At 65.6% G+C, this 23,122-nt stretch overlaps 13 protein-coding genes across 13 annotated transcripts; 7 read left to right on the forward strand and 6 right to left on the reverse strand.

Annotated features, from left to right (window-relative positions):
• Window positions 1-405: 405 nt before the first annotated feature.
• MICPUN_100629 (voltage-gated ion channel superfamily) lies at window positions 406-2,204 on the forward strand (the record flags this gene model as incomplete). The annotated part of the gene is made up of 2 exons (XM_002502171.1): window positions 406-2,100; window positions 2,133-2,204. The coding sequence occupies 2 exons, from the start codon at window positions 406-408 to the stop codon at window positions 2,202-2,204; spliced, it is 1,767 nt and encodes a 588-aa protein (XP_002502217.1).
• A 1-nt stretch (window position 2,205) lies between these two features.
• On the forward strand, window positions 2,206-2,669 carry MICPUN_108306 (predicted protein). The gene has a single exon (XM_002502172.1). The coding sequence runs from the start codon at window positions 2,326-2,328 to the stop codon at window positions 2,506-2,508; it is 183 nt and encodes a 60-aa protein (XP_002502218.1). The 5' UTR covers window positions 2,206-2,325; the 3' UTR covers window positions 2,509-2,669.
• A 66-nt stretch (window positions 2,670-2,735) lies between these two features.
• Window positions 2,736-4,428, reverse strand: CDC20 (anaphase promoting complex protein; the record flags this gene model as incomplete). The annotated part of the gene is made up of 3 exons (XM_002502541.1): window positions 2,736-3,923; window positions 4,062-4,184; window positions 4,375-4,428. 3 exons carry the CDS (start codon window positions 4,426-4,428, stop codon window positions 2,736-2,738), a joined length of 1,365 nt encoding a protein of 454 aa, XP_002502587.1.
• A 376-nt stretch (window positions 4,429-4,804) lies between these two features.
• On the forward strand, window positions 4,805-5,833 carry MICPUN_58741 (predicted protein; the record flags this gene model as incomplete). Its single annotated transcript, XM_002502173.1, has 1 exon — window positions 4,805-5,833. One exon carries the CDS (start codon window positions 4,805-4,807, stop codon window positions 5,831-5,833), a length of 1,029 nt encoding a protein of 342 aa, XP_002502219.1.
• Window positions 5,834-5,877: 44 nt separating this feature from the next.
• On the reverse strand, window positions 5,878-7,833 carry MICPUN_105610 (predicted protein). The gene is made up of 3 exons (XM_002502542.1): window positions 7,517-7,833; window positions 7,167-7,288; window positions 5,878-6,813 (listed from the first exon to the last, which is right to left on the reverse strand). Exons 1-3 carry the CDS (start codon window positions 7,770-7,772, stop codon window positions 5,962-5,964), a joined length of 1,230 nt encoding a protein of 409 aa, XP_002502588.1. The 5' UTR covers window positions 7,773-7,833; the 3' UTR covers window positions 5,878-5,961.
• A 154-nt stretch (window positions 7,834-7,987) lies between these two features.
• On the reverse strand, window positions 7,988-8,656 carry MICPUN_100633 (predicted protein; the record flags this gene model as incomplete). The annotated part of the gene is made up of 1 exon (XM_002502543.1): window positions 7,988-8,656. One exon carries the CDS (start codon window positions 8,654-8,656, stop codon window positions 7,988-7,990), a length of 669 nt encoding a protein of 222 aa, XP_002502589.1.
• Window positions 8,657-9,379: 723 nt separating this feature from the next.
• MICPUN_113404 (band 7 stomatin family protein) lies at window positions 9,380-10,842 on the forward strand (the record flags this gene model as incomplete). Its single annotated transcript, XM_002502174.1, has 2 exons — window positions 9,380-9,434; window positions 9,538-10,842. The coding sequence occupies 2 exons, from the start codon at window positions 9,380-9,382 to the stop codon at window positions 10,770-10,772; spliced, it is 1,290 nt and encodes a 429-aa protein (XP_002502220.1). The 3' UTR covers window positions 10,773-10,842.
• On the reverse strand, window positions 10,667-11,783 carry MICPUN_113405 (ferredoxin-dependent bilin reductase; the record flags this gene model as incomplete). The annotated part of the gene is made up of 1 exon (XM_002502544.1): window positions 10,667-11,783. One exon carries the CDS (start codon window positions 11,781-11,783, stop codon window positions 10,836-10,838), a length of 948 nt encoding a protein of 315 aa, XP_002502590.1. The 3' UTR covers window positions 10,667-10,835.
• A 230-nt stretch (window positions 11,784-12,013) lies between these two features.
• MICPUN_100636 (predicted protein) lies at window positions 12,014-13,390 on the reverse strand (the record flags this gene model as incomplete). Its single annotated transcript, XM_002502545.1, has 2 exons — window positions 12,014-12,961; window positions 13,097-13,390. The coding sequence occupies 2 exons, from the start codon at window positions 13,388-13,390 to the stop codon at window positions 12,014-12,016; spliced, it is 1,242 nt and encodes a 413-aa protein (XP_002502591.1).
• A 1,521-nt stretch (window positions 13,391-14,911) lies between these two features.
• MICPUN_108308 (predicted protein) lies at window positions 14,912-15,632 on the forward strand. Its single transcript, XM_002502175.1, has one exon. It carries the CDS (start codon window positions 15,010-15,012, stop codon window positions 15,592-15,594), a length of 585 nt encoding a protein of 194 aa, XP_002502221.1. The 5' UTR covers window positions 14,912-15,009; the 3' UTR covers window positions 15,595-15,632.
• Window positions 15,633-15,817: 185 nt separating this feature from the next.
• On the forward strand, window positions 15,818-18,511 carry MICPUN_58749 (predicted protein; the record flags this gene model as incomplete). The annotated part of the gene is made up of 1 exon (XM_002502176.1): window positions 15,818-18,511. One exon carries the CDS (start codon window positions 15,818-15,820, stop codon window positions 18,509-18,511), a length of 2,694 nt encoding a protein of 897 aa, XP_002502222.1.
• A 53-nt stretch (window positions 18,512-18,564) lies between these two features.
• Window positions 18,565-21,213, reverse strand: MICPUN_100639 (predicted protein; the record flags this gene model as incomplete). Its single annotated transcript, XM_002502546.1, has 1 exon — window positions 18,565-21,213. One exon carries the CDS (start codon window positions 21,211-21,213, stop codon window positions 18,565-18,567), a length of 2,649 nt encoding a protein of 882 aa, XP_002502592.1.
• A 600-nt stretch (window positions 21,214-21,813) lies between these two features.
• MICPUN_58752 (glycoside hydrolase family 3 protein) lies at window positions 21,814-23,113 on the forward strand (the record flags this gene model as incomplete). Its single annotated transcript, XM_002502177.1, has 2 exons — window positions 21,814-22,097; window positions 22,297-23,113. The coding sequence occupies 2 exons, from the start codon at window positions 21,814-21,816 to the stop codon at window positions 23,111-23,113; spliced, it is 1,101 nt and encodes a 366-aa protein (XP_002502223.1).
• Window positions 23,114-23,122: the final 9 nt, after the last annotated feature.

Consider the following 23,122-nt stretch of genomic DNA (forward strand, 5'->3'; position numbering starts at 1 on the left):
TGGCGGGGGAGCATTGGCACCACCTTGGACGAGTCGATCGGCCCTGAATTTACGTAGGACATCTTGAGAGTGTATCGAGATTGCGCGAACGTCCAAAAGCCGCCGAACGAAGCCACCGAGCCAGCGCCGAGACCAATCGAAAGGAGCGGCCGACAAAAACCCAGGCGCCTAATTCGACACATTATCATGGAGCCCGCCCAAAGGAGCCCGGAGGAGCAAGGCTACTTCGACAGCATCGACGAGGATGTGCCATCGACGCATCTAGAAAGATCGCTGAGGCGCACTGTCAGTGGCGCCGGGTCGTCTGGTAGTGACGCCTATTCGAGCCCGAGCCAGTCCGGGCGGGAATTTGGCTCCGGCGGGAGGAGCACGAGCGTCTTCGAGCGGCACGCAGTCAGGAAGAGCATGGAGTACAGCCGCGCGCGCGAGAGATACGAGATGAACCAGTGGGGAAATAAGGATTCCAAGGATGTCAAGATCGGCGTGCGCACGGTGATAGACGAGGATGACCCGGCGCTGAAGCTCTCGGACGACGCGAGCATGAACCAGGCGCTGTCAAGGTGGAACCAGGTTCGTAACCTGCTCTCCAGTAAGGCCTCCCTGACACTCCTGCGCTCGGACTCCTCCATCAAGAACGAGGCCGCGCTGTACGGCGGGACGATCGACTCGGATTCCATGAAGGATCCTCACGGCGAACCCGAGCCCGTGGGCAGGTGGTGGTACGTCAACCCCGACGGCCGGTTCAGGAGCTCGTGGGACATCTTCCAAGTCGCGGTGCTGTGCTACCTGGCGTGCGCCACCCCGTACAGGGTCGCCTTCGACGCGCCAGCCTACGGACCCGCGTTCTGGTGGGAGTTTTTCGTGGACTTATACTTCATCGCGGACGTGTTCCTCAACTTCGTCACCGGGTACTGGGAGGAGTTGGAGACGACCAGCGTGCTGGTGTCGGAGCCGTGGCCCATTGCGATGAATTACCTCAGGACTTGGTTCCCCATCGACGCGGTGGCGTGCGCGCCCGTGGATCTCGTGACCAGGGCGCTGGAGGGTACGCTGAGGTGTTCGTTCGAACCCGACGGGTGCAGCGCGGCGGAGAAGTACGACGCGAACGTGGATGCGAACGCGCTGAAGCTGTTCAAGCTCCTCCGCATCTTCCGGCTGGTCAAGCTGCTGCGGCTGTTCCGCGTGTCGCGGCTGCTGCATCGGTACCAGAATCAGCTCATCTACTACCACTCGTTCATCAGCGTCGCGCGCGTCAACGGGCTGGTCATTCTTATCGCGCACTGGATGGGGTGCATCTACGGCATGAACTATGAGCAGAACCTGGATGATAACAGCGGCAACCGGTGGCTGCAGTCGATATACTGGGCGGTGCAGTCCATCACCAGCGTCGGCTACGGAGACATGCCCGCGGATAACGAAATTACCATGCTCATCGCCATATTCACCATGCTTATGGGCGTCGTGCTGTGTAGCTGGATCATGACGAACGTGCTCGCGGCGATGAACCCGGACAGTTCGTCCAAACGGTTCCACGAGCGCCTCCAGTACGTCATCGCCTACCTCAAGAACAACCAGCTCCCGCAGGGCGTGGCCAAGCGGGTCATCACGTTCTACCGGTGGCAAAACATGAACCAATTCGACGAGAAGAGCGTGCTGTCGGACCTACCCCCGAGCCTCCGGAAGGACATCTTCGATAACCTGTACACCGACGCGCTGGTGGGCGTGCCCATATTCAAGAACATGTCGAACCAGTTCATCACCGAGGTGTGCCTGCGGATGTCGCCCATCTCGTTCCCGCAGTTCCACTCGGTGTACGGGCAGGGCGAGCTCGGCTACGACATGTACTTCATCACGAAGGGGTCCGTCGCGGTGCTGCTGAACGAGATGCCCCACAACCCCAGCACCGATGAGCTGCAGACCATGGTGGACTCGTGCATCGAGCTCGGACGCGGCTCGTTCTTTGGGGAACCCGCGGTGCTCGGATTCGCGTCGAGGCTCGAGACAATCGTGTGCACCCGATCGTGCACCATGATGACGCTGAACCAGGATCACATGGACGAGCTGTGCCAGCTGAGCTACGAGTTCAAGGCTGAGCTCACGGTCATAGCGTGCGAGCGCATGGTTCGCAACAGGGTTCCGAAGGAGGTTTGCACGTGGTGCCTGCGGGATTTCGGTGTCGGCGAGGAGGGGATCATAGCGGGTGAGGAGACGGTTGGCTCGTCACACCCGGATCCGTCCGAGAAACGGTTCAACGGTCGCACGACCCAGGTGACGTTTCACGAGGGATGGAAGGAGGCTGTCGCGCAGCGGGTAAGCAACGAGAGCATGGCGAGCTCGGGCAAGATGTTTGACCAGCTCAAGTCGTTGCACGAGATCGTCGCGCGAATGGAAAAGAAAGGCGGCGGCGGCGGCGGGGGTCCATCGGGAGGGGGTTCATCGCTTGAGAAGCGAATGGATTCCCTCGAGGCGAAGCTCGACAAACTCATCGAGCTGCAGCTAGGAAAGTAATAAGTAGTCGAGTTTTTCTCTTTCGGTCGTTGGTGGTGTTCATGGAAACACCGTAGGGTACAGGGTCAACCACACCCCTGAAAACACAGAAAACATCAGGGGATCCGACGGGCCTTGGTCGCCGCCCGCCGGGGGTTAGTCGCTAACGTTAGTACAGAGAGAAAAGAATAATAAAGCGCCGCCCCACCAGCCACGGCGGCTGTGACTGCCCGACCGCGTTTGGCGCCTTAGCGGAAGTTGAAGCGCCTGAGCACGCTGCTGTCGGAGGCGCCATCCTTGAGCTTCTTCGCCTTGCCCGCGTCTGAATCCGAGAAGCACTTCCAGAACCTGAGCGTCTCATCCGCCGCCGCCGACACCACCGTGGTGCCGTCGGGGGACTGCGCCATGTGCAGCACCCTCGCGCTGTGACCGGTAAGCTCCGCCATCTTGGTCATGGTGGGGTACTTCCACAGGCACAGCTGGTTTTGAGAGTATCCGTGCGACGAGAGCAGCTCGCGCTCGTGCTTGTTCCACTGGAGGGAGCACACCTGCGAGTGGGTGTCGATGCTGTTGAGCAGCGCGCCGGTGTTGGTGTTCCAAAATTTGATGCAGCGGTCCGCGGTACCGCCGCCCGACGCGAGCAGGTTGGACTGGAAAGGGCACCACGCGAGCGCCTTGACAGCCGCCTGATGCGCGTCGAGCCTGTGAAGGTGCGTCCCGTTGCCGATGGAGTTCTGGTCCCAGATGTGCAGCAGGTTATCGTTACCGCCGGACGCGAGCTGGTTGCCACTCGGCGCCCACTTCAGCCCGCAAACCTCCTGGGAGTGCGAGGTGAGCGTGGCGGTGCGGTGCTCGCGGATGCGAACGTCGTGCATCATCACGGTGTTGTCCCTGCTGCCCGTGGCGAGCTGCGTGCCATTCCACGCGAGTGCGCCGACGCGGGCGTTGTGACCGCGCAAGGTACGCACCTGCTTGAGCCTGCTCACGTCCCAGATCTGAACCTCGGCGTCGTTGGTGCCGACGGCAATGTGCTTGCCGTCGCCGCCCCACTGCACGCTGGTGACGTAATCGTCACCGTTGTTGGGATCCGTCTGGCACAGCTGCTGGATGTCGCCGCTGTCCGCGTTCCAGAGGTACACCACGCATCCGAGCGCCACGGCGACCTGGTTGGTGGATCCCCAGTCGATGAGGTTCAGGTAGTAGTCGTCGATGAGCTCGGGCGCGTCGAGGATCCGCTCCGGTGCGGAGGGGACGTGCCTGAACGTCTTCTTGGACTTGACCCCCGCGCCGGCGTTGTTCGTGTACACGCCGCGAGCGGAATTCTCCATCCCGGCGGGGGGCTCGGGAGCCTTGGACTTGAACGCGAGGATCTTCGCCGAGCTCGCGCCCCCATCCTGGCTCAGAAAGTTGCTCGCCAGCTGCTTCTTGTACTCCTCCTGCGTCGTCGCGAATCGTGTGAGTGTGGACGCGCGTCGGTCAGTCGGTCAATCGGGCAACGCGCGATCGAGGGGGAAAGGTTTGACTCTCCGGGACCGAATCGTCGCGGATAGGATGTTGACGGAAAGTCGGCGTACCTTGCTGGGCGACGCAACCTCCGCCGCGAGGTCCAGGTCATTGGCATTGGCGTTCTCCTTCACGAGGTTGTAGTGGGCGATGTCCAAATCCAGCGCGCTGCGGTTGGGGATGAAGCGGTCGGGCTGCGGGGAGGAGCGGGGAAACAACGTGTCAGCGGGGAGCGTTCGTCGGAATTCCCGAAACTCGGGGGCGATCTGAACGCCGGAGACGCGCCCCGATGGCCGTGTACCGCGCGGGTACCAGCATCGGTTCGGTGCGATGTTATCGGAGGATGATGAGATCGATGGAGACGAGGTCGAAAAGGTGACTCACCCGCGCCTTCCCCGGGGTCTTGGGGGCGTTCTCGTCGCCGAAGCGGTGAAGCATCGTTCCGTCCATCTTAATCCGTAAAACCGATCAAACGCAGGGTACGAAAGGGTAGGGGTGAGGAAAGATCTATGTACAAAGACAAGAGAGTGCGCGTTGCAAGGCGCGAGGGCGATGTGAGTGGGCGAAGGCGAGAGTGTTTAACGACGAACGTCGCACGTGCCGAGGCGCGAGCGAAGATCTGGGGCTCGCAATCCGCGTTTCCCGGAATCAAAACTCGGAGCTTCGTACCTGTCACGGAAAAATTTGAGCAGCTCGCGTGTGACGGTCTAAATTCTTGAGTCACGCGCCCGTATAAATTTTCGGGCACCTAATTGTGAACGCGAGGGCCCACCACCGCCTCGCCACTGCCGCTGTCGACCGAGCGAGGAGGACGATGACAACCATTCGCGCCGCGCCGGTGGCCCGCGCGATATCCCACGGGCCGTCGCCCGTTCGCGCGCCGGAAACCCGAGCGGTTCTCGCCCCGCGCGCGTCTCGGGCCCGTACCGCCGCGAAGCTGGGCGGCGGCTGCGTCGCCCAGCCCCGGGGCGCCTCGCTGACCGCCTCGGCGACACGCGTCGCGAGGCGAAAGTACCCGGAGCGCGAGCCCGACGACGACGACGATGTATCCGCGGAATCGCCCTCGGCGTCGTCGGAGGCGGCCGAGGATCCCCCGACGAAGCCCGGCTTCGACGCGGATGGGAAGAAGCTCAAGTGGATGGAGATTTTGGAGGAGAGCGCCGAGTTCGACCCGGAGATCAAGAACCTCCTCGACGGCGCGGACTCGAACCCGGACGAGGTGGAGAAGCGCATCCGCGAGAGGTTCGAGCAGCGCAAGGAGCGGATCTACCAGGAGAGGGAGGGGAGCACGGTGCCGATGCTCGTCAAGTTTCGCGAGTTCAAGTCGCAAAACCTTTGGATCCACCTCGAGTCGCACAACGCCATCAGCGACATGGAGCAGCCCCTGCTGGACGAGGTGTTCAAGGCGTGGTTCGTGCTGGGCAAGCTCGGCGGGTTCAACTCGGACAATATGCAGGTCCAGGCCAACTTCTTCGAGGTGTCAAACATGGAGTACGACATGGACCAGGCAAACGGCGACGGCGACGTCCCCACAGCCGTGTTTCACGCAATGGGAGGACCCGAGTACAAGGGTCGGTGGTGCCGATGCTGGTTCGACCTGGGCAGCGCGGACGAGATGTGCGTGGACGTGCTGATCAACTCGCTGATCACCTTCAGCAGGGAGTATTTCGGGTTGAAGACGCTGGTCATCGGCGGCGAGAACGTGCTGGAGGATTGGCCGGTGCAGGAGAGCGAGTTCTACGTGGATGATTCGCGCGAGATGGAGATTGAGATGGGTCCGTTCAGGCCGCCGCCGCCGGGAACGGACATGGGACCGATGGGAGGCGCGGGAATGTCCAGGTAAGGAGGCGATGATAAGGAGACGCGGGAACGTGGCGACGTGGCAATGAAGTGTACCTCAATCAGCGTTCTTTTTCAAGTTGACGAAAGCCCCAACATCCCCCAAAAACGACGGTTAAACCCCCTAAAGCCTCACTCGTCCTCGTGGAGCTCGCCGCCCGGCTCGATCCGCGGGAGCCACTGGAGCCTCACGACTTTGTACTCCTCGCCCTTGATGGTGACGGAGTTGAGGTCGAACCCGATCTCGTTCCATTTGACGCCGGTCACGACGTCGACGAGCTCCTCCTTTGGGAGCGGAACGCCGAGCTCCGCCGTTTGTCTCAGGTCCCTGGGCGTCGCGCACCGTCCCCACCTGTACACGTCAGCCTCCGGGGCGTTGACCTCGTCGTAGTTCTCCTCCTCCTCGTCAAAGACCGGGCCGTCGTAGGAGAGCTCGTACCGTTTGGTGTGCGTCTCGAGGTAGAGCGTCTCCCTCCTGAGCCGCGCGCTGGTCCACTCGGAACGCTTGAAACCCCGGTCGCACACGGATGCGACGCTGTACTTGAGCCACGGCTCGTTGCACAGGTTGTACTGGATGGTCACCTCCTGGATGAGCCTCTGCCTGCGCTCGGCGTTCGCCTGGGACGCGCGGGTGTTGACCACGGACTCCACGACGTTCGGGAAAAACGTCGGCGCGCAGGGCTTGATTCGCTCGGGGTCGCCCGTCAGCTCAATCGTCTGGTTGTTCACCGTGATTGCCCTGCAAGCCTCAACCTTGTACGAGAAGCCGGTGAGCACGCGGCCCCACGAACGGGATCGGATGCCGTTCCTGGACGTGGACAAGTACTGCTCCGCGGGGGGCACGGCCCTCGCCGTGGCCACGAGCTCGAGGAGCTGCGGCGGGCACGTCGAGCCGGGGAGCCAAAACCCGGTGTGCATCAGCGCGGCGACGACGTCGCTGTCGCTGGTGTACACGTCGGTGCCCCACAGCTGGCGCGAGCGAACCTGGCGGGCGGGGGGACGGACGATGAGGCGGGGAGAGGGCGGGTCAGGCGGGGCGACGGATGGCGCGGTCGGTCGGGCGAGAGGCGGGGTTTGTTCGCGGACGAGTTTCGAGCGATTCGCGAGGTTGGTTCGCGCGGGCGAACCGGCGGGCGGGTTTTTTCCTCGCGCGCGCGACAACTCTCTCGCTCGAGATCGACGGTTGGGTGGAAAATAGGGATCGAGGGGCGGGCGGGCGGGTTCGTTCGACGGCGTCCCGTGCGCCCCGACGCGGTCCCGATCGCGGACGAGGTCGAACGAACGCAAAGCCGCCGGATTCGGGAGGTTCGAAGCGATCGACAGGGTCGCGCGCGCACCTGCTGGTTGGTGTTCACCGTGCACTCCGCAGGAATTTTGACCTCCACCAGGGCACCGTCCGCCTTGAGGTGGTCGCTCAGCAGCTCGCCCTCCTTGTAAGTCACCTGCGTGATCTTGGTCTCTGCGCGTCGCGTGGGGAAAGGGGAGGTGCCGGGTCAGTCCGTCGCTTCGGAGCGGCGAACGGAAGGGGAACTGCGCGGGTCGCGGCGACGCGCACGGACGCGCGTCGGGGCGCGGGCGGGCGCGTCCGGCGGGGCTCGGGGCTCATCATTTTCGTCCCGCCGAGCAACATCCGAGCGAGAGAGAAAACACGGTTGGGGTTGAGGGGTTGACGAGAACGCGCGCGCACCCGTGGCGTTCGCCTTGGCGGCCTTTCCCTCGTTGCGGGTCGCGGCCTTGCGCACGGGGTTCCTCGTGCGAAGGCTGCGACGGGCGGGCGCGTCGCCGCGCCCGTTCTCCTCCGTCTCCATCGGATCGTCCCCGCCGGCCTCAGCACCGGCGTTCTCTGCGTCAGCCCCGGCCTTGGCGTCGGCGTCGTCGCCCTTGGCCTGCTTGGCGTCGGGCTCGTCCGCGGGCGGCGAGGCGGCCTGGCGCTTCCCGCTCATCGTGTCCTTAAACCGACTGCTCCGGATTATCGATTACCGACACGCCGTGCCTGGCGCGCAGTCTCCGGGGAGGGTATAAATGACGAGCGACCGTGTCCTTTGGACGAGTCGTCGCTCCGTGATGTGTGATACTCTTTTGTATGGGGCCCAGTATCGTTATGTCCAGGTTACACGCTGGGCCCACGAATACAATGACTTCCGCCTTAAAATGGCAGCTACTGGCCTCCCTTCTTCGGGGGAAAACACGCCGATCGACACTCCCCCGCGCCAGGCGCCGGAACCCTCGCTATGTTATCGCACTGATCGATCCCGTCTCCTATTATCGGCAGACAGTTCTGGCAGAAACCGCGGACGCCGTAGTCGGCGTTGCAAAACGTAAAAGGGACGCCGCAGTCGGCGCTCCCGCGACACACCGGCTTGTCCCCGGCCAGGGCGCTGAGCGATATGCACTGGTTCTTGGACTGCGAGAACGCGCAACCGTGATGCGTGGGGCACTCCTGCGGCAGCGCGATCGCCTCGCACTGCCTCAGGTCCGAGCAGGACCCTCCATTCTCGTCGTTGCCGCTCCACACGCATCGAGGCGAGGTGGATCGAGCGCAGTGCGCTTCATCCTTAAGGTCCTCACATCGCCACGTGGCGTCCCCGCACTTGGCCTCGATGGCGTCCCACTGACAGAATCTCGTCGCTATGCACAGTGACCTGGTGTTGGACGACTCGCACGTGGGCGGCCGCCTCGAGTTGCACACGTGGTAGGCCTCGTCCCAGTCGCACTTTGCCGTGACGCCGCAAGCCTCCGCCGTCGCCAGAGTCCCGCACTGCACCTGACACTCCCCGCGCCAGTGCTCGCAACCGTTCGTGGAGTCGCACACGGTGGCGTTGGACATCCCCGCGCACCTGTCCCGTCGAGCCACCGCGTTTTCCCGAGTCTGGATTCCCCTGAGGACAGCCACGGGTGCCGCCGCTGCCGCGGCTGGTGCGTCCGTGTGGCCCGAGAGTCTCGCCTTCGATGCCGGGGCGGCGGATGCGGCGAACGTCCCTTGCTCGCCGATACCCTCGTAAGGCGCCTCGACGATAGCGGTGATGAAAAGCGTCTGCGAATTTCGACGGAAGGGGATCGTTAGGCGATGGGTACGTGCGAGGAGCCGCGTCGGTTTTATCTCGGAGAGATTCGCATGCGCGCTCTCACCACGAAGACTGTGACCAGTGCGCCGGTGGCGAAGCGCGCGGCGGGATGCCATGGCTTGTCCTCGCCTCTACGGGTCGCCTCATAATCGAGGAGACGCTCCGTCTCGTCCTTGTTCGGCGAGAAAAGCATCGGCCCCATCGTGTCGTGCCGAGGAGGCCGCGGAGTAGAGAATGAAACCACCGCGGCCTCTCCCTGGCACATAGAGAAGGCTGTAACTGCGCGGCTGTGCATCTTGGCAACAATCATTGAATTAGAGGAACGTGACGTGAAAACATACTGATGATGATGCTAATGATGAATTTCATTTATTGTATACGTATTACTCGAGGGTCCTGCAAGATCGGGCACCCTAATATCCCAGGAGAACCCAAGCACAGCAACCACAGACTTTCGATCTTTAACAGCCAAGGATCTCGTCTTCATGCGCGCAGCAACACGCGGACTCTTTCGCGCCTTCGCGCAGGCCCGGTCACTCGGTCCGTGCCCGTCCTCTGCCCGCCGGCCCCCCTCGGTTGTTACGGAATGGAAATTCACCTCCGAGATGACGTCTCACCTCCGTTGCCCAATCTCGACTCGCAGGCCCCGCCGCCGCCGCTCCCCGCCGGAACACCGGCGCCCTCGCACTCGCCGAGCACGATGCAATTCTTCGCGCCCTCCCCTCCATCGCGAGATCCTACAACACTTCGCTGAGGGACCTCGCCGTCGCGCCCCGCCCGCCCAACATCGGCATAAAGATTGTCCCCGAGAAGGGCGCGGTCATCGTCGAGCGCTTCGGCAAGTTCCACACCGTCCTGAACCCCGGAATCCACCTCCTCGTGCCCGTCGTGGACCAGATCGCGTACGTGTGGCACCTGAAGGAGGAGGCCATACACGTCGCGAACCAGACCGCGGTGACAAAGGACAACGTCGCCATCACGATCGACGGCGTCCTCTACCTACGCGTGGTGGACCCGGTCAAGGCGTCGTACGGCGTGGAGAACCCGATCTACGCCGTCTCGCAGCTCGCGCAGACCACGATGCGCAGCGAGATTGGCAAGATCTCCCTCGACAAGACGTTCGAGGAGAGGGACCACCTCAACCACCGCATCGTCAACACGATCAACGAAGCCGCCACCGACTGGGGCCTCGAGTGCCTTCGTTACGAGATCCGCGACATCGTCCCGCCCACGGGCATCAAGGTGGCCATGGAGATGCAGGCCGAAGCGGAACGTCGCAAGAGGGCGACGGTGCTGGAGTCCGAGGCTGAGCGCGAGGCTGCGGTGAACCGCGCGGAGGGTCAGAAGCAGAAGACTGTGCTGGAGGCTGAGGCGGAGGCGGAATCCACCATGCTCCGAGCGAGAGCCGCGGCTGAATCCCTCGCGGTCGTCGGCGAGCAGCTGATCAATCCCGGCGGCGCCGACGCCGCACGGATCAGGGTCGCCGAGCTTTACCTCCGGGAGTTCGGCAAGATCGCCAAGGAGGGAAACACGGTGCTCTTGCCCGCGGATGCCGCCAACCCCGCAAACATGGTCGCTCAGGCGATGGCCGCCGCGGGCGTCACCGCGCAAGCGATCCCGGGGTACGAGGGAGGAGCCGCCAAGGTGATCGCGGGCGGTGCGAGGACGAAGGCGAAGGCTACGGCGTCTAAGGCGACGATCGGGGGTGCATCTTCCGGCGACGCGGCCAAGGCTAGGGCCGCGAAGATTAAGGAGCGAGAGATTGAGGAGTTGGTGGAGTCGGCAGCCAATACGTATCGGGCGAACCGGACCATCCTCAGCGCGCTCACCGGCGAGCGCTCGAAGGCGGAGGGACGGGCTATCCTGTCCTCGAACTGACGGGCACCGGAGGGGCCGCTTCCGCACCGCGTCCACGTTTACGCCATGTAATTAACGTGTCTGTCATAAGAACCTTTTGGTCGGCAATCCCAAAGACCTCGCGTCCTTTCCCGTCGGCGTGTTGGCGGTGACGTCGAACAAAACCTCCCTCATGTACCGATCCGTCAGCGCGGCACCCATGCTCCGCTCGAGTACCCGCTTGGTCTTGTCGTTCAGCAGCTGCTTCTCGCAGAACCTTCGCTGCGCCCGAGACCGAGCGCCCGTGCCGCCCCCGTATCCCCCGCCAATCTTGGTCGCCAACAGGAGATGCACGCCGTGAAGAGACTCGAGGTACTTGACGAACGCCCTCGTCTGCGTCTGCGCCGGGAAATCCTCCTTCGGCGGCCCCACGCACACGCACGCCTCCGGGGAGAGGATCGCGACACCCCAGTCCGGCAGGGGCCTCGGCTCGACGGCCGGGCACGACGTCAGCATGGATCGCCTCAGCGCGCGCGCGGCGTCGACGTATTGCCTCGGCAGCGAGAGGTCGTCGGCGCACGGCGACGCGTCCGCGATGCACAGCGTGACCCTTCCGCCGAACGCCACCAGGTCCGCCGCGAATATCGGCGCGGCAACCTCCGCCCACGGATATATCACGCAGTGCAGCACCTCGAGCCCTCCCAAGCCCCAGGCCACCTCGAGGTGCATCTTGCGGAAGGCGTCCGTCTGCAGGCAGAGGTTCTCGATGCGTATGCGCGTCGCGGGATCGCCGTCGGGGGCGGTGGCGTCCACGGATTTCAGCTCCGGGGCGCACGGCGCGTCGCGCACGTTCGGCAGGCGCGTCCACTCGGCCTCGAGACGGCGGGCGAGGGAAAGGATGATGCCATCCGGACAGCCGTCGAGGTTCCACGCGCCGGTGGGGGCCGCGGGGGCTGCCGCGCGCGCCGCCACGACGCGATGCGCGCGGCGGCGCGCGGGGGACGCTCGCGAGACGCGGGGAGCGAACACGCGGTGTTGAGCCGCCGTCGCCATCCTTCGCCTTCGCGCGACTGGTAAAGTGGATAAGCACGGGGGCAAAAAAACGCGTTTTGTCAGGAGGTAAGGCGGCCCAGAGGTGGAGGCGGGGCACGTGAGACGTCACATCGTACGTGTCTGATTTCATTTACATGTCGTATACATCGAATCGAATGCGTGTTGGAACACTTGCGTCGTGTTGGTACACCGAGAGGGACGGAGACGAGGCGGCGTCACAGGCGAGAGCATCACAGGCGGGAGTATCCCGGCTCGCTCCTCCACGTCGACCGTTCCCCGCGCTCCAGGGGCATGGGCATCATCACCTCCATGGTCTCGTCCTCCACGGACGCGCGCCTCGGGGTGGGCGCCGCGGGTGCCGCGTCCGCGTACACCGTGCTCAGCGCACCGGCAGTAACCTCGCGAGTCGTCTCGTACTCGAGCAGCAGCGGCTCCGAGACGTCGACGGCGTCGACGGCGAGACCCGAATCTCCCCGGCCTCGAAACATCCGGCCCAACGCGCGAGTCGCCAACGACGCGACGCACACGAGCGCGGCCGACGTGAGCGTCAGCACCGCCGCGATGAGCGCGACGGACGCGAACGCGAGCACCAGCCGACGCGTCGCGCCGCCCTCATCCTCGGGACCCCGCCGCGTTTTTCTACCCGCGCGCGACATAGCCTCTCGGTTCACCTCCATCGCCCGGACGCCGCCGCCCTCCTCCTCCTCCTCCTCGCGGACCTTCCACGTGGCCGCGGCTCCGTGTTCGGACACGTCCCTCCACCGCTGCAGCGCGCCCATGACGGACTCCTCGCGCGCGGAGGGATCCATCGAGCCGAGGTCCGAGTCCGCCGAGCCCTCCAAGTCAAAGAGCGTGACGACGGACGGCAACGGACGCGGCTCGGGGTAGAAGACGGTGCGGAACACCAGCTGGGGTTGAAACGCGTTGAACGTCGCGCGTTGCCTCGCGTTGCCGAAGACGCCGAGCCCCGGTCCGAACGACACGGTGACGCCGCGCGGCTCAGAGGCGTCCCGGCCGAGGAGCGCGGGCCTCCCCCGAGTCGTCCACCCGCCGCCCGCCTCCTCCGTCTCGTCGAAGAGCTCGTCGAAGAGGGAGGCGAAGCCCGGTCCGAACCTGCGGTTGAACATCAGCGCGGGTTCCATGGACATGGACTCGTGGTGCGGGCACGGTTTCTTGGCCTGTGGAGAGGGGGGAGAGAGGGGGGAGGCGCGGGCGGGTCAATCCGCGGTTCACGGAAAAAAAAAAAATCGTCGCGCTCGGGTGTTGACGGGCGGAATTCCCCGCGTGAAAGAAGCTTCGGGGCGCTTCCGTACCTTCGTCTCCTGCGCGTCTTCCGACCCGAGCATGGCCACGGCTCCGCCGTCGAAGTAAACAGTCTCGGACGTGGTCTCGATCGCGCCCTCCTCCCCCGCGGGGGCGTCGAGCGCGCCACCGCACGAGCACGCCTTGCTCAGGAAGCCCGAGGCTGAGGCGCAGTCGTTCACCAAGATTTCCCGGTTGCCGCACGCGTCCCGGCAGCGCGCCAGCTCCGCGACGCACGGGTCCTCCTGCGCGACAACCGCGGTCGCCGCGACGATGATGCACGCGATGACGACGATGAGCCTCATGGCGTCTCCGTCGTGCGCTCGCGCCTCGGGTTGTGGCCCGTCCCGTGCCCTTCGCTCTCTTGTTCTCTCGAACGGCTTCCACGTGGATTCTGTTCCTGATTCTTGGTTGTGGTTGTGGGCCACGTCCTGCAAAACGGAGGTTGGCACCCTCCGACGGTCCAATCCTTCCCGCCCGTGCTGCGCCGATGGGCGGACCTTTCGAGGGTTTCGTCTTTGCGAACAGCGGGTTCTTCCAGAAGGCTCCTTGGCAGGCGCTGGAGAAGGTCGTGGCGGGAGGGGGAGGCGTCGCGCTGGGCTTTGGACAGCCACGGAGACACGATGGGGGAGCGGTTGGCAAGCGCAAGCGAGGGGAGAAGGACGTCGTATCCGCCCCGACGCACGTTGTCGTCACTGACAACGCGGACGCCGCGACGCGAGAGAAGCTCGAGCGCGAATATCCGGGCGCCAGGGTGGTGACCAGGCAGTGGGTGGCGAGCAAACGGAGGGGCGACGCCACGCCCGTAAAGACACAGAAGGCACCCTCCCCGCCTCGGACCCGCGCCATCGTCCCCGCGCGGGTGCCCGACGACGCCCTCCCGCGCCACCACCCCAACTGGGCGCTGATCCACCCGCCACCGCCCCACACCGCCGAGGACCACGTCAGGTACGGCCGATGCGTGGGCGCGCGCGCGTCGAAGCTGGAGAGGATCCTGCGGTGCGTTTTCGACGCGAAGACGTCGCTCAACGAAAACTTGGTGGCGTCAATGAGGGAGATGGCCAGGCTCGAGCTGCAGGGCGGGGGCATGCGCAGGCAGCACGAGTTCGGGCCGGGACGCCAAACCCTGAACGAGAAGGAGCTTCAGTACGCCGTCGCGGCGTCGGTGCTGAGGGCGCTACCCGCGAGACTGAAGACGGAGAGTCACGAGTGGATCGCGGATCCCGGGGGCGTCGTGCCCTATCTCGGCGCGGGGACGTGCGCGCAGCTTCGACAGATGGTCGCCACGGGCACGTGCGACCAGCTCGACGCGCTTCGCGCGGGGGCGGAGGGCGGGGGGGTGTTGACGCACGTGAGGAGCGGGAAGGTGAGGTCGGCACCCGCGGACTTTGACGGCGGCTTCGGCTCGATATCCGCGGGGCCGCCGCCGACGAAGACGAAACACGGTCAAAGCGAAGACGGTCAAAGCGAAGACGGTCTGAGCGGCGGGATGGTGACGGTCAATGTCGCGAGCGGCGCCGTGGTGGGTAAGATTGACGAGGCGGGTGCGATGAGGGACCTTCGAAGGCTGCCGTCCATAGGGGAGATAACCGCGAAGGCGCTGATCGAAGCCGGGGTCAAGAGCGTGTACGAACTGAAGCTCGATCACTCGTCACCGCGGGGCGTGTCCCGGTCGATTCTCACCGAGAAGCAGTCGCGGTGCGTCGCCATCTCGGACGATCTGTTGAGCGAGGTGACCGCGTCTGAGGTTGAGGAGATGCGGGCGAGGTTACTGGCGGCGGCTCGATCGATACGGGTTTTTGGCGACGACGACGATAAAAACTCGGCGTGGGAGGTTGTGAACGTCGGCGGTGGAAGACGAAGCGACGCATCGCACGACGCGGATTTCATCGTCTCGCACCCGCTGTTGGTGCGTAACAGCGACATGGACGGCGTTCTGACGCGCGTGATCGGGGCGATGGGCGATTCCATCCTCCGCGAGGACACCGACTTTCACATGCTCTCAATCGGCAGACTGAAAGAGTACTGGCGCGGCGTCAAGGACACGGGCAAGAACAAGAAGGGCGATCCAAAGCACGGATTTCAGGGTAACAACGACTGCTACGATAAGCTCTACGGCATTTATCGCACCGCGAACGGCGCGCATAGGCGCATCGACGTCGTGCTCGTTCCCCGGTGCATGCTACCCTTCGCGCTCATAGGTTGGACCGGCAGCAAGCAGTACAACCGGTTCCTGCGACGCTTCGCCATCGACGAGCGCGGGCTGATACTGACGTCGCACGGCTTGCACAGGACGCGGGACAGGCGGACGGTGGGCCAGACCCCGGACGACGGGTCGCTCGAGCTGGGTCTGGCGCCGGAGCCGCCCGCGCCGTCGCTCGACGCAAACGGCGTCGACTGGTGGCCGCCGGGGTGGGACTCGGGGCGGACGATCGAGTGCGAGCGGGACGTGTTCGAGCTGTTGGGGGTGCCGTACAAGGAACCGTGGGAACGGGACTGCCCCTCGTGAGACGCGCGATTGTGCTCATTAGTTGAGATACTCCATCCACGTCTGTGCCGTTGCGAGAAAAAAACGCACGAAACCTCTTTCTTTCGCCGTGTCGAGATTTGCAGCGAGGTTGATCCGTCCCGCGGAGGATAAAAAAAAGCGCTCGGCGGCGGAAAAAGGTGGAAGGGCACCGAAGGCCTGGCCAGTGCGCCGCGTCTCGACGTACGCACGCACCAGGCCTCTCATGCAGACGACATCGGTCGCGAGTTTGCTCGCGCGACCCGTCGCCCATCGCCCGCCCGCCGCCGAGGTGGCCGCGGTCGCGGCTCGTGGTGCCAAGGTCAGAATCGTCAGCGCCCGTGCGCACAACCGCCGCCAGGGCCAAACTGCGCGCCGGGGTAACTCCGATGCGTTCGCGCTCGTCGATTCCCGCATCCTCGGCGGCGCCCGGCTCGCGGTGACCGCTCCATCCTCCCCTCGTAACCGACGCGTCGCCATCCGCGTCGCGGCGAACTACAGCGAGTTCCCCGTCGCGGAGCGCCGCGCCGAGCTCCAGAAGATGACCACAGCGCAGCTCAAGCCGATGTGCAAGGGGAGCGGTCTCAAGGTGGGCGGCAAGAAGGGCGACCTCATCGACAGGCTCCTCGAGCACGAGTTCGGAACCACCGACGACGAAGCGGACGTCGACCCGACCGCCGACATCGTCGGTCTGGCCAAGGAGTGGCGCTCGGGGCGCGTCGTGTCCCCGACCAGCGGACTCTCCTTTGGCGATCTCGACGCCCTGGAGAGGCTCGCCCTGGGCTCGTCTCCCGCGAGGGTGGACGAGCGAGGCGCGGACGAGGCGTACTTCGCGCAGAGCTACGAGGACGGATCCCACGGCGGCTACGACGGGAGCGATCGAACCGTGGGGTCCTCGGGCGCCGCCGCGAGGCTCGTGGGCCGGACGGGCGCCTTCGACGACGGCGGCGGGGCTGGTTGGGACGACTCGCGATCCTCGTCGGGCGGCGACGGCTGGGACCGCGATGGACGCGAGGACGACGAAACGCCGCAGACGCGGGACGTCGTCGAGCCCGAACCGAGGGAACCGACGAGGGAACAAAAGGCGGAGGCGGCCAAGAAGGCGGCGAGGACCGAGCGCGTGAGGCTGGGTAAGCGAAGCGCCATCGTCACCGCGCTTCGAGATTTGGCCACCAGCAAGGACGGGTTCGAGTCTGACCCGAGGGTGCACCTCGAGGCCGTCTCCCGCGCCATAGACCGCGCGTATCGAAAGCTCCGGTACTCCGCGTTCGCCGAGATGGACCCGCGCGGCCGCGACGTCTGCGTCGACATCAACGTCGCCGAGGGCACCGTGGCTGTGCTCGCGCAGCGAATAGGCCGAGGAGGCACCGTGGAATGGGAAACGGACGACACCGACGCCTTCCTCGAGGCGTACGGAAAGCGCCACATGATCCGCAAGATCGCGCACATGTACACCGAGGAGCTCAACGAGCAGGTAAGCGCGGTCGCGGCCGATTCCTACCGCGCCAAGCGGGGTCAGATGGTGGAGTGTACCGTCGTCGCGGAGGGCCGCCGGGGCGAGTACCTCTTGCGGCTCGACGACGGGGCGATGGCGTGCCTGCCGGAGGAGGAGTCCATCCCGGGTAAGAAGTACTCGCAGGGCGAACGCGTGTGCGCGCTGGTGATGGAGGTGGAGGACAGGACGTGGGCAGCGGACCGAAGGGCGCCGGTGATTGTCTCCACGGCAATCGCCGGTTTACTGGCGGAGGTTCTAGCCGCCGAGGTGCCGGAGGTTGCCAGGGGCGACGTGGTGATCAAATCCGTCGCGAGGGTCAGCGGCAAGATGAGCAAGGTGGCGGTCGCGAGGCAGGAGGGCGCGGAAAAGGTTTTCGATCCCGTGCTCGCGTGCGTCGGCGTCGAGAACAGCAGGCTGCGCGCCATTCGCGAGCGACTGGGCGGCGAGGTTTGCCAGATTCTCACCTGGTCCGACAACCGCGAGGACATGGTCGCCGAGGCTCTCTTCCCCGCGGCCGTGCACAGGGTGGTGAAGGCGGAGGAGGACGACATGGATGGACGCGCACTGGACAAGTTCATCGCCTACGTGTCGCGGTTCGACGAGGCCAAGGCCATCGGCGCCGGGGGAGTCAACGTAAAGTTGGCGGCTGCCTTGACCGGATGCTTCATTCTCATCGAGCGGCACGAGGAGGGCGGCGGCGCCGGCGGCGGGTGGGGCGACCAGCGCGCGAACAGCCGCGGCGGGGACACTAGGGACACCACCGGCGGGTGGACCGCGGCGGGCGGGCGGAATTGGAACGAGCCCAAGGGTGGGGGATGGGACGATGACGAGGACGCCGGGGGTTGGAACGACGCGTCGTGGAAAGACGATGCGTGGAAAGACGACGGGTGGAAAGACGAGCAGCCTTCAACGCCCGGGCGGCGGGGTGGCGCGGTCGACATCGACCCCAACAGCATGGAGTTCCTGGACCCCGAAACCTTCGGCCTGCCCGAGGGTTCGGCGAAGCAGTCGACGAACCAGTCGCGATTCGGGGACCTGCTCGCGCGCGGCAAACCCGAGGTTGACGACCTCGGATGGCCCGACCTGGACCCGTTGCCCTCCGACGTTTCCGACGGCGACGACGTCGGCTGGCCCGACCTCGACCCGCTCGCGCCGATGGAGAGCAACATCGACGACTCCCTCGAGGATTACCTCGCGGGAACGCCCCCGCCCGCCGGGGCTCGCGACGGGGACGACTCGTTCGATCCCAGGGACGACGCAGACAACTGGGAGGAGGTTGGCCCGGGCAAGGCGGGGGTCGTGACGTTCGGAGCGTCGGGCGCGGGGGTGGGCGGCGCGGCGACGTTCATGGGAGACGGACCCGGCGCGGGCGGTGGCTGGGACGACGGCTTCGAGGAGGACGACGCGCCGGTATCCTGGAACTGAGCGATCGGTTGAGGTGTCATATCATCACACGTTAATCCATTCACCACGCAAAGTTAGGCATCCACGGGAATCTCCTCGGCAGCCCCGACGAACCCGAGCACGTCCTCCGCAAACTCCCTCGCCGACACCGTCTCCGGCACCAGATCCTCCAGCGTCGCGCCCCGTCCCATGAGCTTCGCCGCAGCCGTGACGAGCTCCTCGCGCGACATCGCCTCGCCGCCGAGCTCCAACGCCTCCAGCAGCGAACCACGCTCCACCGACTCCCCCGCTCCGGCGCCCAGCGCCTCGAACGCCGACTCGATCGAGCCCGCGTCCACGCCAAACATGGGCCTGTAGTTGACGTACAAGGACACGAACCGGTCGAAGCCGATGGTCGCCGGCGGATCCGCGGCCATGTCGCCGTCTCCGCTGGTCTCCACCGCTAGTTCCCGGAAAATATCAGAGAGTTCCCGCTCGGACGGGTAGTGGCCCAGCGCCCTGAGCAACCGAGGGATCTCCGAGGTGGGCACCGGCTTGTCGATGCCCGCGAGCCTGTCCGCGGTGCTGTCCTCGCCCTGCGCGCGCAGCTGCGAGTACAGATAATAATCCTTCACCTCGCCGTAAAATTCGCCGTCCGCGCCCCCTTCCAGCAGCTGCTCCGCCACTCGCTCCGCCGCGGTACTCCCGACGCGCTGCGCGTCCACAGCCTCTTTGCTGACGTTCCACACGTTGATCACCCTACCGGCGGACCCCTCGTTTATACTCGCGTGAGATCCCACCGTGAACACGGCGACGTCGTCGCGCGCCACGCAGACGGCGCCAACCTCCGCAGGGTGCGCCACCACCCCCATCGCCCTCGCCGGGTCTCCGTCCAACGGCATCGCCGCGACGCCGCAAACCTTGCGCGCGGTGGCGTACGCCGCGTGCGCGCCGCACGCGTCCCCTCCCACGTTGAACGGGACGATCGACGTCACGGGTCCGCCGAAGGTTGGGCCCAGGACGGTCCGGGTCGTTACAAGAGTGTCCACGTCGACGGTGCGAATCTTGTATTGGTCGTCGGCGACGAGGAGCGACAGCGCGTCGGGTCGCCTGGGATCGGGCATGAAGGCCAACGCCGTGGGCGACGCGACGCCACCCGCGGCGGGTCCTCCCATCGCGTCGTCCCTGACGTCGATGAGCTTGACCCCGCCCTCCTCCGTAGAGTTGAAAACGTCGTACCGAACGACGCGGCCCTCGGCGCCGACGGATACCAGCTCCAGTCCGCCCCCCGGGCGCGATTTAAACGCCAAACCTCGAACCGGGCTTTTGGTCGAGTGCGCCCGGTACTTGCCGATGAAGTCGAAGGCGCGCTCGGGCTCGTCCTCCTCGGACTCCGGCTGGACGATGGGGCCGTGGAGCTTGAAGATGGCGACGCACCCCGCGGCGTCGGCGGCGGCGGCGTACTCGTCGTCCTCCGCCATCGCGAGCATCGTCACCGCGTCCTTACCGAATCGCATCGTCTGAACGTCCGCGAGCGTCCTCGGATCCAGCGCCTTGAGCGCACCGTTGGACGTGCCCACGAGGATTCCGCGACCGTCGCACCGGTAGCACGCCGCGGTGGGCTTGGGACCCTTCCCCTTATCCGCCAGGTCCGTCTTCGTGACCACGAATTTACCCTCGTAATCCCACGTCCACGCGACGCCCCCGCCGCCCAGGCAGAACAGCAACGGTTCGGTCGGGTGCGACGCCATGTCCACGACCGCGTCGTAGGTTCCGCGCACGAGCTCCTCGGCGGTACGAACAGCCTCGGCGCTCCCGCTCTCCTCAAACGTCGCCGAAGAAAACGCGTAAATCGTCGAGTGATCCGTGCCCACCACAAAGTCTGGAGCGTCAAACGCGCCCATGAGCAGCGTCTGGCCGGGAATCTCGACCTCGTCCTCCTCGTCCACGTCGTCAAGAGACGCGCGGTACTTCTCGTGCAGTTCGCTCTGCGCGACAAACGCCACGGAGGTCACCGCGCCCTGCTCCAGCCCGTCGAACCAAGCCACCAGCCTCAGTTTTTGGTCGAAAAACCTCACGTTACCCTCGGACCCGCCGCTGACCAGCTGCGGACGTCCGGCGCCGTAACGCGCGCCGCCCGTGGTCCCGAGGTGCGTCACGGCCGCATGATGCACGCGGATGATCTTCACCGCGCGCCTGTCCCCGGGGCGCATGCCGCGTCGCTCCAAGCGCTCCGCGCCGCCGGGGGGCACGCCGCCCGAGTCGAAAACCACGAGGTCGCCATCCGCGGTGCCCGTCACGCACCGCCCCTGACCCGCGACGTCCTTGTGCGAGGACACCAGGAAACAAGACACGGTGAACGCGCCGATCGGCTGCTTGAAGTCCTTCGCGGACACCGGCGGCGAGTAGTACCGAAGCTCCGCTGTCGCCTCGCTCTCCGACGACCAAAAAAACACCCTCGAAGCGCCGTTGGTGACAAACTCGGTCGGCGCGTTGGGGTGGAACCTGACGCACGTCTGGACGTCCCCGGCGGGAATCGAGCCCGAGAGCACGGGTTCGCACGCGTCCTCGTCCCCGAGGTCCCACACGTGAACCTCCTGCGTCTCGCCCGGGTCTTCGATGGCGCCGACGGTGACGCAGAAATCGCCCCCGGGCGTGAGGTCCATCGCCGCGACTCCGTTGGCGTGAGGGGACGGTAGCGTGCGCACGGGCTCGCCGGTGTCCACGTCCCACAGAACGATCATGGCGTCGGCGCCGGTGTCCGCGGTGGCGACCAGCGCGCGGTCCTCGGTCGCGACGACGCACGAGATCGGGTTGCGGTGGCCCTGCAGATGGGTCTGCGAGGCGGTCTCGTGGTCGTATATCACCAGGGTGTGGCCGGCCGCGTAGCACACGCGCTTCCGCTCAGGATCGTCCGGGCGCGTCAGGTTGACCACGCCATTGCTGAGCTGACTGGAGAACCCGTAGGTCCAGTCCAAGGTCTGCGTTGGGAAGGGAAGGAAGGATCGGTCAGCGAGGAACGTTCGGTTGAGCCTAATTTGGCCGATCCGAGAGATTGGGCGCGGTGCGCGGACGTACCAGTGCCTGAGTCATCTTCGCCGTCGTTTTCAGCCTCGGTGTGACGGTACGATGGACGATGCGCGCGACGCGGACCCCAGTGCCGCGACCCGGCGCGCGGCTAAGTGGCCCGCCCGCGCCAAAAGAAGGCACGACCTGGACGGTCTTCTCCTCGGACGGGACCTGACTGGATGGCCGTCCCTCCAGGCGTGTGGGCGTTCTCAACACTTTTTCGAGGCACCCTTCGTGCTGAGCCCACGCGTCCGAGGCGGGTTCCGGAGGCGACAATGGGCGAGGACGCCGCGAGGCTAGCAGCGAGGCTCGTTTGCTTCGGATTCGACGGCTACACGCCCGATGCACACGCCCGAGAGATGATCGCAAAGGGTTGCGGGGCGGTCATCATCTTCGACCGAAACATCAAGTCGCCCACGCAGGTGGCGACGCTGTGCGCGGACCTCAAGAGGCTCGCGGCGCCCAGGCCGCTGCTCGTCATGATCGACCAGGAGGGCGGACGCGTGAGGCGGTTCAGGCCGCCACAATTCTCGGACATCCCGGCCGCCGCGGCCATCGGGTAAGCGCCCGGAACTAACACGACGACGCCCGACTAACAACGCCGACTCACCGATTCACCCCCCGACACCAATCGCAGCGCGTGTTCCCACCCCGTCAAAGCCGCGGGGGCCACCGGCGGCGTCATCGCGTAAGTGTATCATATTTTCACTTGAAAACCAAATCCGTAATAACTGAAGTCACTCGACCTACTTGCACAGGAGCGAGCTGCGCGCGTGCCACGTCGACATGACGCTCGCCCCGGTCCTCGACGTCAACACCAACCCGAACAACGCCGTCATCGGCGACAGGAGCTACGGGTCCGACGCGCGGGTCGCGTCCGCGTGCGGCGCGGCGTTCATCGACGCGCTGCAGGCGGGGGGCGTCGCCGGGTGCGCCAAGCACTGGCCGGGCCACGGCGACACCGAGGAGGACAGCCACGACGCGTTGCCCGCGTCGAAGCACGGGTTGGATCGGTTGGAATCGGTCGAGATGGCGCCGTTTCGCGCGGCGATTTCGGCCAACGTCGCGTCCGCGCTGGTGGCGCACCTGCTCGTCCCCGCGATGGAGCCCGAGGCGCACCGGCCGGCGTCGTGCAGCGAACGGTGCGTGACGCACCTTCGAAAGAACCTGAGGTTCGGGGACGGCGTCGTGATGACGGACGACATGGAGATGGGGGCGCTGCGGGGGATACCGTGGCCGGCTCGCGAGGGCGAAGGCGGGCCGTTCGAGTCTGGGGCGGTGCCGAGAGCCGCGACGGAGGGGCTTCGCGCGGGGATAGACCTGTTCCTCGCGTGTCACACCAGGCGGCTGCAGCTGGACGTCATCGAAGCGCTGACGATTGCCATAGAGCGCGACGAGTCCGCCGCCGCCAAGGCGAGGAAGGCTCGTCGAAGGCTCGACGCCCTGTGCGCGGCGTACGTGTCCGCGGCTCCGCCCGGGGAATTCGGCACGCCCGGACCGACGACGTCGGTGGACGCGGTGAAAGGCACGGCGACGGTGGCGTCGGCGATGGGCGAACCCCGGGGGAGGTTGTGACGGCGGATA

Source organism: Micromonas commoda, chromosome 5 (assembly GCF_000090985.2).
Source record: "Micromonas commoda chromosome 5, complete sequence".
Classification (NCBI taxonomy): domain Eukaryota; kingdom Viridiplantae; phylum Chlorophyta; class Mamiellophyceae; order Mamiellales; family Mamiellaceae; genus Micromonas; species Micromonas commoda.

Excerpts from the sequence above, each read along its gene's own strand:
- MICPUN_108306 (XM_002502172.1), top strand. The coding sequence starts at position 2,326 with ATGGCGAGCTCGGGCAAGATGTTTGACCAGCTCAAGTCGTTGCACGAG.
- MICPUN_105610 (XM_002502542.1), bottom strand. The coding sequence starts at position 7,772 with ATGAGCGGGAAGCGCCAGGCCGCCTCGCCGCCCGCGGACGAGCCCGAC. Across the intron at positions 7,289-7,516 it reads CGCCAAGGCGAACGCCACGG|AGACCAAGATCACGCAGGTG; the intron begins GTGCGCGCGCGT and ends CGCGACGCGCAG. Across the intron at positions 6,814-7,166 it reads CGGTGAACACCAACCAGCAG|GTTCGCTCGCGCCAGCTGTG; the intron begins GTGCGCGCGCGA and ends CCCGCCCGCCAG.
- MICPUN_108308 (XM_002502175.1), top strand. The coding sequence starts at position 15,010 with ATGGACGGCGTTCTGACGCGCGTGATCGGGGCGATGGGCGATTCCATC.